This window comes from Octopus bimaculoides, chromosome 11 (assembly GCF_001194135.2).
Source record: "Octopus bimaculoides isolate UCB-OBI-ISO-001 chromosome 11, ASM119413v2, whole genome shotgun sequence".
NCBI classification, from domain to species: Eukaryota; Metazoa; Mollusca; class Cephalopoda; order Octopoda; family Octopodidae; genus Octopus; species Octopus bimaculoides.
The window spans coordinates 65,657,768-65,669,632 of NC_068991.1; the positions used below are offsets into that span (position 1 = coordinate 65,657,768).

Here is an 11,865-nt window from a genome sequence, read left to right on the forward strand (position 1 = left end):
CCATGCTAAATATTATATAATGTGGTGGTGTGGCTCTGTAAGTATGTATTAGTGTATTGAAGAAATAAAACAAATGAGAGGGGGAGGTCGGAACGAAAGAGAGAAACTGTTGACAAACTGTATTGCAGCAACATACAGCTAATAATGACACAACAGTGATTGTAAAAATAGCACTGAACCAAAAGACAAACAAAATCAATAATAATAATAATAATAATAATAATAATAATAATAATAATAATAATAATCAACCTTTGCAGACTGTGGCAAACAAAAAGAATACAGTGGAGGTTTTGTTCATGTAGAAATTGCTTTTACATCATTGCCATCATTATTGTTATTATTAACATTAATATAATTATCATTATTATTAAATGTTGGCTGGTTGAATTATCTTCCAAATTATCAACAGAGAGTGTTCTTCCCTTGCATCATGACCAATGCCTAATAGAAGTTATAGTAAAAGTAGCATTAGTGTATGAAGGAATCTCAGTAAAATGAACCTTAGCTGGCAGCGAGACAAGTAAATAAGACAGGTGTGTAGCAGCCAGAGAATGTTAAGGTGTCGATGCTAATTTCCTCAGCAGGCACAGTCTGGTCTTTGAGTCTGTTGTTGTTGCCGGTGCAGACGGCGAAGTGAAGCATCTCCATACTGAATACCAGAACCCATTCTTTCAGGATCAAGTTCACCTGGATTAAGAGAAGAGAGAGATAGAGAGAGAAAATTTTAAAATGATATAGATTAACCTTTTTGACAATAACTTACCTGAAACCATTTTTGCTTCTACGATACAAAACCAATTAATGTAGAGGGTTCATATTTAAATTTAATTCTTCCAATATAATTATAACTATGAATCTTTTAAGTTATGTTCTAAACATTCATTTTAAATAGTGAAAAAGCCTGTTGTTTTAGTAATCCTTCAAAATTCTAGATCACTTAAAAAATTTATTTAAACACATAAATGGAGTATTTTGTAAGAAATATGGCTATGAAAAGGTTATTAGTGAAAAGAGGCAGACAAAAATAATAATAATAATAATCATAATGGTTTCAAATTTTGGCACAAAGTCAGCAGTTTTAAGGAAGAGAATAAATCAATTATGTTGACCCCAATGCTCAGCTGGTAATTATTTTATTGAACCTGAAAGGATGAAAACCAAAGCTGACTTTGGAAGAATTTGAACGCAGAACATAAAGAACCAGAAGAAATGATGCTAAGTATTTTGTCCAACACTGTAGCAATTCTACCAGCTTGTTACTTTACAAACAAACAAAAACAATGTAAACAGACTGAAGGAAGAGAATAAAAATATGGACAAAACAGACTGAGAAAGATATAACGTAGCTAAGATCATTCTTAACCAACTCTCTACCTCACTGAGCTGAGTTAGTTATTAATCAACTCTGTTTTTATTCTAAAATCTTTTAGTGAGGACAGAAGGCAGTATCCATTATTTCTTTACAGGACTTGCAAGACAGACAGGTGAGGGGTGATAGAGTCTGATGCAAAACGATGAAAACTAAAGACAGACTTTTGGAGGTGTTCAAGCAAGTGAACACACAACTCCTCAAAATCATTTTAGTTAGTGTGCATGTAGAAGGTCATCATCTTTATTGGAACACGTACAAGCACAAGTCTAACTTGGAAGCTTGGAAGAATGTGTGCATGTATTTATTTCCCCTTCTTTTAGGAAGAATCTGAAGTATTGGTGATAAACAGTTTTGCTAAACAAACCACCCAGGTGACAGTTCTATTGGTTATATCAATAAAATGTTCAAATGTGCTAATCTTCATTCATTCATTCATTGTATGTTTGTCAGTTGCAAGTAAGTGAACATGTGCATGCTAGCAAATGAATGTGCGTGTGTGCAAGCTAGAGTGCGTGTGAGTGTGCTTTGAGAGAAAAGTTGGACATAAGAAGCATCAGATGTGGTGTGCAAGAGAGACGACTGCGCTGGTGTGGTCATGTGTTGCATATGGATGAGGACAGCTGTGTGAAAAGCAGTAGAGGGAACCTGTGGAAGAGGTCGACTCAGGAAGACCTGGGATGAGGTGGTGAAGCATAACCTTCGAATGCTGGGCCTCACCCAGGCGATGACAAGTAACCAAGACCTTTGGAGATATGCTGTGCTTGAGAAGACCCGGCAAGTCAAGTGAGACCATAACCGTGGCCTATGCCAGTGCAGCATAACCAGACCATTTAAGAGTACCCTTCAATCATTGGGCAATAAACTGCGCTTGCAAAGACCTGTTGAGTCCAGTGAAGTCATTGTTGTGGCCAATGACAGTACCGCCTGATTGGCACCCATGCTGGTGGCACCATTCGAGCATGGTTGATGCCAGTGCTGCCTGACTGTGCCGGCGGCATATAAAAAGCACAATTCAAGTGTGATTGTTGCCAGTGCCGCCTGACTAGATCCTGTGCCGGTGGCACATAAAAAGCACAATTTGAGCGTGATCATTGCCAGTGCTGCCTGACTGGCCCCCGTGCTGGTGGCACATAAAAAGCACTACTCAAGCATGGCTGATGCCAGTACCGCCTGACTGGCCCTCATGCCAGTGGAACGTAAAAAGCACCCAATACACTCTCATAGTGGTTGGCGTTAGGAAGGGCATCCAGCTGTAGAAACCATACCAAGTCAGACTGGTACCTGGTGCAGCTCCCCAGCTTACCAGTTTTCAGTCAAACCAGCCAACCCATGCCAGTATGATGATGATGATGATACACACACACACACACACACACACACACACATACAGTTATAGATTAAGCAATGCCTTTACCTGATTCAATTTTAGTAAGTATTGACCGTGCACACTTCAAAAATGTCTCTTCCACATTCTCTCCAGTCAAAGCACTTGTTTCCAAAAACATCAACTCTGAAAAAGAGAATCAAGTCCCAATATTAGTAAAGCCGAAAGCAGAGGCTGAAGCTTTTATAGCTGCAGTGATGACATAACAGAAACCATATGAATTAATTTTACATGTGAATACATCTTTCTATCTTTGATCTATAATAATTTGAGAGATAACTCTTTGGAAGAAAGTGTGGGTTTTAGAACCAAAACTATTTTTAGTTGGGATTAAAAGCATGGTTGATCTCTCAGTCATTAGATATCCTGTTTTTAGCATGTTTTGCCATGTGGCCACAGCCTGAGGATTGCGCAAAGACACCAGACTATTTAAAAAGGCTGCCTGAACTGTTTACATCGCATGAAACTAATAAGTAACTCATGAAAATATATATTATGTTTATTAGTGTGTGTATTTGAGACACTGTTCGGAATATACCATCTGGTAAAATAGATTTGACAAATATATGAAGAAAATTATGCAACATTATAAAGCATAGGAATTCATTATTTCAATATCCTGAATATAAATTACTTGCCTGACTGGCCTTTGTGCCAGTGGCACATAAAAGCACCCACTACACTCTCTGAGTGGTTGGCGTTAGGAAGGGCATCCAGCTGTAGAAACTCTGCCAAATTAGATTGGAGCCTGGTGTAGCCATCTGGTTTCACCAGTCCTCAGTCAAATCGTCCAACCCATGCTAGCATGGAAAGCGGACGTTAAACGATGATGATGATGATCTTATTCAAAATGGATGATGGATGATTATAAACACCTTTCATTTAAAATTCCATCAATTTTCACAGCAGAAAACAGTTTTATATACCGACCTATCTTTTGTTGAGGAAAGTCATGTTTGAAATTATATTTTGTTGAGGTATATCAAGTTTATCATGGCAACAAAACCTGCAGAAAATGTGTATATATGTATACATATAGAAAGGTCCAACTTACACAGACTACACACCTTTAATTCTCTATATTATTTGTACTCTGTATAAGTTGGAACTTTTTATATGCATACATATATATACACATTTTGTATTTCACGTGTCTAATATACTTTATATATTGTTGATCTGTCTAATTTGCTTATCCCTACATTTGCTTCTACACCTGCTCAAGTTCTAATATTTTGACAAAACTACTACTATATGGAGAACATCTGAATCTCATTTATGAACTATATATATATATATATATATATATATATATATATATGTGAAAAGCAAAATTTCATTAAACAATCAAGGTTTCATCTATGGATAGAACAAAGAGGGAAACATTACCATTCTCTTGTGCAAAGCGGCTAGCTTCCAAGAATGTTACTTCACGATCAGCTTCCAAATCTTTTTTGTTGCCCACCAATATGATGACAATGTTCGGACTAGCAAGTGTGCGGGCGTCTGTTAACCAGTTAGTTAGAGCGTTGTATGTTTCTCGACTGAAATATAAGAGAGACAGCACTTAAGGATGAGGTTTTCAGTTTAATAAACATGGCTGTGGAAGAAGGGAAGATAATATAGTCTTAGATAAGTTATGTTTAATTAAAATACAGGATGGTCATAGTTTGAACAACTTTGAGAATATGTTTACTGAATTACAGCTGACCTGGGCACAGTGATGAATATTATTATCACTACCAACTTGTTAGAAATAGCAGCCAAGTCCCCATCAAATCACACCTACTGTCTTAAAAAGAGAATGACACATTGGTTATTGTGATCATGGGAAGGTCATAGCTAGAACACTTTTTCTAATAGGTTTGCATTGGTCTAAGCCAGAGGCTCTGTAACCAGTACGCTGTGGCACACTTGATGTGCCACAAGATGAGGCTAGGTGTGCCACAGTGTAACTCGAATATAATTTTTTTCCTTATACTTTTAGTTATATCTTTAGTTCAGGTGTGCTGCCAAATTTTGTAAAGAATGTAAGTGTACCGCAAGTGAGAAAAGGTTGCAAAGCACTGCTCTAAGCAACAACAGCAAGAACCAAGATTCTTATTAACATCACCATCATCATCATCATGATTGTTTTAATGTCCATTTTTCTGTGCTCAAATGGGTCAGATGGAATTTGCTGAGGTGAATTTTCTACGGTTCGATATACTTCCTCTTGCCAAAACTTGCCAGTTCCCAGGAAGGGAAATGCTTCCCTATGACCAGACATTGTTTTTATGAAAGTTTGGAAGTGAAGGACACCACTTATATGACAGTGACACTTATTTACAACTATCACATGAAGTCCAGGCAAAGAGACAATAACACACACACATACACGAACAGGCTTCTTTCAGTTTCCTTTTGTCAAATCCACTCACAAGACTGGTTGGCCTGGGACTATAATAAAAGACACCTGCCCATGGTGGCACACAGTGGAAGTGAACCCAGAAGCATGTGGTTGTAAAGCAAACATTTTACCAAACAGCCAGTTCTGCACCAAAATCTCCCATAAATTATACCCTAACACCTTGCCGTCTCATTGTAGTCCTAGACATATAGGCCTGAAAAGAAAGAAAAAATGTCCACAGCCAGAATACTTTTGATGTTAGGTCTGCTTAATCAGGACTGACTTTCAGCTTACTACCACCATTAAAAAGTTTCATTTATCAAACAGTACCCAAGTCCTTCCTAAATTCAATGACCAACACTACTGATTACTTCAACATCATCTACACCTGTGTTAAAAGCAAGTGAGATTTATAACATGTAATACAATCATTGTGAACTTACTTCACCACAAAAGAGAAAAAAGCAGTAATGAAGTAACAACTACCATATTTATGGGTGAAGGCATGTGGCCTAGGAGTTAAGAGTGCTGCACTTATGAACACAAGATCATAGTTTTGATTCCTGGACTGAGCAGTGCATTGCCTTCGTGAGCAAAACACTTCATTTCAGATTTCTCCAGTCCACTCAGTTGTAAATGAGTAACCCTGCGACTGACTAGCGTTCCCTCCAGGGGAATGTTGTGATCTCAGTCACTTATATGCCAGGGAAATTGAGTAACTGACCCTATGAGTCCTGGCACTAGAAACAATACTTTTACTTACATTATTTACATTCGACGGATATTTGTCCTCATCTTGTTTGTTGTTAACATGTTTCAGCTGATATACCCTCCAGCCTTCTTCAGGTGTCTTGGGGAAATTTCGAACCTGGGTTCTCATTCCTAAGGTATCGAAAAAAATACCTTAGGAATGAGAACCCAGTTTGAAATTTCCCCAAGACACCTGAAGAAGGCTGGAGGGTATATCAGCCGAAACGTTGTGTTAACAACAAACAAGATGAGGACAGATATCCGTTGAATGTAAATAATGTACAGAATTCCTCATCTCTTAAATATAGAACAATACTTTTACTACTTGCCATATTTATGAGGATGTAATGAAAACAAAAGGTGATAGAGGAACAAGTGTTTGGCCACAAGACTGGCAAAAGGATGCATCCTATAGCATGGCACATGCATACACACACAGCATTACTAACCTTGTGATGTCATAGACCAATAAAGCACCAGCAGCTCCTCGATAATAGCTCCGGGTGACTGAACTGTAAAAGAAAAGTCAACAGATGATTAGACATCAAGAGAATTATATTAAATTTATTTTGGCTGATCCAGTGGTCTGTTTCCTCTGGAATTTACCCAATATCTAGCTGGTACAACTGGCAAGATAAAGTAGATGAGGGTAAAAAAGAAAAGAAAGACTATTTTCTGTAATGGTAGACAAATGTTAGTATACAAATGGTTGGATGATTGGACACCAGGTAGATGATTGGAAGTACTGCTACCCTCACAAGCTTGGTAGTAATGTTTGTCACTGCATCCAACCTGGTACTTTCATTAAAAGCTGTCCATTTTATATGGGGAAATGGTAAAGCCAGGAATTAGTGAAGCATTTAATATCTTCAGACAATTCAACTGTACTACATTCATCTTCACCATCTACTATTTCTGGGTCACGGGTGGGTAAAACCCTCCAAGTACCTCCTCCACTGGACCCTATCAGAAACAACCATCATCACTGTTTTCCTGTTGGATTCCCAAGTATGGCTAACTGAGGCTAAGGATATTATCCAACCATATTGCTCTTGGTCTATCCCCAGTCCTCCTGCTGGTTGGCTCAGGTTGAAGAATCTGTTTTGTGATCCTTTGGCACAATGCCCATAGTACCAGAGCTGTAACTTATCAATGTACTACATTTAGTTGTAATATAAACTACTTTTCATATCCTTGGAACATGAACTGTTGGACATCAGCTAATAACATTGCTTTGCCATATCATAATCTGTGACACCAATACTTTTATGTATGCCTTAGTTTCATCTTGGTTTGTGTTCCCTATTTTATTTTATCCTTAGTCCACAGAGTAAAGTGGTTGGCATTTGGAAGGGCATCCAGTTGTAGAAACCTTGCCAAAACTGACCTCACCTGTGCTTGTGCCACATTAAAAGCACTCAGTCCACTCTGCTAGGTGGTTGGTGTTAGGAAGGGCATCCAGCTGTAAAAACCCTGCCAAAACAGATACGGAAGTCTGGTACAGTCTTATACCTGGCCAGCTCCGGTCAAACCATCCAACCCATGCCAGCATGGAAGGCAGATGCAAAAGGATAACGATAATGATGATGTCATATCTGGTTTGGATTTGTCAAGATCAACCTAAACTTCTATAATGTTGTGGTCAGTGAGAAATCTCAAACTACTTAGATCTTACATTATGGTCGCAATATGTGCACTACCACTACTACACATAAAGTGGACAACAATTTCTTGCTGTTTTACAAACAAATTTCAGAAATTTACTCAATATATATATGAAACTTGGCAACATGACTTGATTTCAGTTCCCAGTTAGAGCTGTTTTACATCTATCTCTGAAACCCTTTGTAAAATGACATAATTTTTTATTGGTCAGAAAGTGACCAATATTTTTCTAACCCGAAAACGGCTTGATTCTTTTTAACCTTCCTCAATTTGATCAGTCCAGAAACAATCCCTCAGAATTTAGACTACAAAACCTAGTTGTCCACAGTAAAATGTCTCATCTTCATAAGCAAATCTTTTTCTATATAAAACATTCAGTAGCATTTGTTGTCATCCTCACAAGCCAAATCATCAATTCAGTTTTAACTCCTGATTCAAATCCTTTCATTTCACTTACCTCATTAATACTAATACATTAGTCAATCCTTTCCAGTTAGCTTGATTTAATAGAGTGAAACTCAAATCAACTAATCTCTGTTACTTACCGAAATCTTTCTTGTCCAGCTGTATCCCAGATTTGCAATTTTACAGATTTACCACCAACATTCACTACTTTGCTTCCAAATTCAACTCCAATAGTATGGTTTGAATCTTGCTTAACTACAAGAACATTAGGAAGAAGAGGTTTCCAATAAAAAATAAATTCTCTCTTTTTTTATATCCAAGAAGATATTACATTATACAAGTTAAGAAAAACAGAGTAGAAATATCTACAAATTTATCACTGACAAAAAAAGTATAAACATCAGCAATTTAACAACATTAATATTGATGGAGAAAAAAAAAAGAATTATTTAAAAATATTCTTATAATGATTTCTAATAAGTCACAAGGCTACAAAGTATGACTGATTAAATTGACTCATGTACTTAACTGTTATTTATTTTAACTTGTCCAGGAAGCATGAATGGCAAATCCACCCTAGTTATGATTTGAACTCAAAATATTCTAATAGGATTAGTTACATCTCTTCTATTTCATCTTTTTCATGTTTCAGTCCTTAAAAGGTTTAATCAAATCAACCACAGTATTTATTTAACTTTGATACTTACTCTATTGGTATCTTTTGCTGAACTGCTCAGTTACGGAGACAAAGAAACCTATACTGGTTGTCAAGTTGTGGAGGGGAACAAACACATGCACACACACAATATATGACAGGCTTCCACATAGTTTCTGTCTACCAGATTCATTCACAAAGCATTGATCAGTCACTGAAGAAGTCACAGAATGTCTGACAAAAGAACTTTGATGTAATCGGCTAGTCCCCCTCCCCTCAAATTTCAGGCCTTGTGCCTTCAGTAGAAAGGATTATTATTAATATTTTCAGTTTCCCTGTCAAAGTTCTTTTGTCGGACATTCTGTGACTTCTTCAGTGACTTTCTGTCTCGTGTCTTATCTTGCTTATTCCATGTTGTCTTCCTGCAGTACGTATCTCTATCTGCATGTATTTGTGTCTGTATATGTGTGTATATTTGTATCTGTATGTGTGTGCGTATGTGTCTTGTATGCGTGTAAATGGGTTTGTGAGCACGGCCCCCTCTGGTACTCAATAGGGTCCATGTATTCACAACAAAGAAGTTTCCTGTATTCTTTCATCTATATAGGCGTAGGAGTGGCTGCGTGGCACTTTAGGCAAGTGTCTTCTACTATAGCCTCGGGCTGACCAAAGCCTTGTGAGTGGATTTGGTAGACGGAAACTGAAAGAATCCTGTTGTATATATGTGTATACATATATATATATATATATATATATATATGTGTATGTGTGTATGTGTTTGTGTTTGTCCCCCCAACATCGCTTGACAACCGGTGCTGGTGTGTTTACGTCCTCGTAACTTAGCGGTTCGGCAAAGGAAACCAATAGAATAAGTACTAGGCTTCCAAAGAATAAGTCCTGGGGACGATTTGCTCGACTAAAGGCAGTGCTCCAGCATGGCCACAGTCAAAAGACTGAAACAAGTAAAAGAGTAAAAGAGTTTATCTCTATAATTTTTAGTATTTGCAATAGTTCTTACCCAACTTACACATGTTCATATTTGCGTTCTTACCTTTCTGTGTCCAATAATTTCCATATAGTAAGCCATTGTATAATAAGTTCATATAGTATATGATCGTGGTCAGCCTCTGAATGTTTATTTATATAATCATCCTTGTTTAAATTTATCTGATAAAAGTTCTAAAAGGAGACTGTCTTTCATTTACTCATCAGTTTTGATGACCAACATATATATCTTCAAACAAGTTGAGTAAACTTATAAAAATTTTGGTCACTAGATCAGCGAGATACACACCAATCTTGCTTAAAAGAATCTTGCATACAAAAGCAAATGCAATAACTATGCTGTCTTGGACTTGTATTATACAGATAAGTGAAATCCAATCTAGCTATATTCTCTTCTATTCTAGGCTAAATAAATAAAAGCATCCTTTTATTTGAACATCTTGGAATGATTTCTCCATGACACTGTGAGCAACTTGTTTAAAATTTGAGATTTACTTAAATTTAATTGAAGTTAGTCTCAGATTAGGTTCTTTTTCTTTTCTATAACTCAAACATTTTTACATATGTGGTGAATTGCTTGTTGAACAAAAGAGTATGCACTATAGAGCGAACTCCATGTCCCCACCAACACCTCTAAATTACATACATCTGAGAAGAGAAGCTGGGAGCATTACTGAATGTGCCAGCAACCAATCATATGTCATTAAAGATTGAAGCCAGTTCACTCTTCTGAAGATGAAGGTCTAATTGGGACCTGGTCAACTATCGAAACAAAAAATTTTCATTCATACCTAATTGAGAAACATGTTCTGTAATGAATTATCATATGCATGGTAAACAGCAAGATTCAAAACCTACTTTTTTCTTTTTATTTGTCCCAGTCATAGACTCTGCCCTTGCTGGGACATCGCCTTTGCTAAGTTACAGGGATGTAAACACACAAACACTGGTTGTTAAACAGTGGTGAAACACACAAACACACACACACACAATGGGCTTCTTTCAGTTTCTGTCTGTCAGATACACTCACAAGGCTTTGGTTAGCAGGAGGTTATTGTAGAAGGCACTTGCCCGAGGTGCTACACAGTGGGACTGAACCTGGCACCATGTAGTTGGAAAGCAAACTTCTTACTGCATACCCATACCTACATTTATTCTTAATATGTTCTGGCAGATTTGAACATGAATATGCTAATCACTATTGTATTTCGTCACCAGCTTCTCTTTTACAACAATGCATGGCAGACAGTAAAATTCAAAACAATGCCTGGCATATTTATTTTTAATAAGCATTCTGATAAGAACTGTTGTAAATCAGTTGGATTGGTGACAGCATTGTTCAGTACATCACATTTTTTTGTGCTATTTCTCTCAAAGCAGACAGTGGCTTAAATAGTTTGGATTATGTCAGTTAAATACCTGTTAACAACTGACAGAGACTGAAGAATATTTAGTTAAAAAATACATAAAAATATAGCAAGAGAATGCAATACTTGTGGTAGAGTACACACAGTAAACACAATTCAGATGTCACCTGTCTGTAGAACCAGTAGTGCCATCTGTACCATAAATTAGCAGATAAATAAGGTTTGGTAACTGAGTAGTTTGGTAGCATCAATTTTTGAATTTAAAAATGTGTAGAATAAAAGCCAGTTTCCTGCATTAAAAACAGCCACTGCCAAAAGTGGTTTTGAGTCCAAATGGTGATACAAAAATGTGTCTAACTCAACTATTTCCACATTCATATACAGACAATTTACATCTCCATCTTTGTCTTAACTGAAGAATATTTCTGCTTAAGAGTTGAATAAAAATCAACCAAGCGATTGGACATGAAACTTGCTGAATATTGGAAAAACAAAAGAAAAGTTGAGACATCATTTTACACATGTACAGTGAACATGTAACTATTCACCATATACACATAAATGCTCACTACCAAAGAGGTACTTACAAGATAAATAGTCAAAACTAAGTCTGTATTGTAAAGAGATATTGTAATAACATGGTTGCATGTCATCTCTTTACTACATGTTTTTAAGTACTACAGTGTAGTAAACATGTGGTACTATAGCATAGCAAGCTCATAGTGCCACAACATGAAAGATTTGTGATTCTACAGAGCAAACTCATGACGCTGTATGACTACTGATTCATATTATAATAGACTTATGATACAACACAGCCAGGACACAATATAAGTAATCTTTTCTACTCTAGGTACAAGACCTGAAATT

At 36.8% G+C, this 11,865-nt stretch overlaps 1 protein-coding gene across 4 annotated transcripts in view; it reads right to left on the reverse strand.

Moving 5' to 3' along the window:
- Positions 1–11,865, reverse strand: part of LOC106870962 (ras-related protein Rab-4B) — a 134,944-nt gene that overhangs the window by 12,464 nt on the left and 110,615 nt on the right. For 3 of the 4 annotated variants that reach the window (XM_052971904.1, XM_052971907.1, XM_052971908.1), the window contains 5 exons: positions 8,109–8,223; positions 6,348–6,410; positions 4,149–4,303; positions 2,790–2,885; positions 253–690 (listed from right to left, as the gene is read on the reverse strand). In XM_052971904.1, coding sequence (XP_052827864.1) covers positions 581–690; positions 2,790–2,885; positions 4,149–4,303; positions 6,348–6,410; positions 8,109–8,223 — 539 coding nt within the window. In that variant the 3' untranslated portion in view covers positions 253–580. The remainder of the gene's footprint in view (positions 1–252; positions 691–2,789; positions 2,886–4,148; positions 4,304–6,347; positions 6,411–8,108; positions 8,224–11,865) is intronic. The other variant, XM_052971906.1, reaches the window with a different exon arrangement.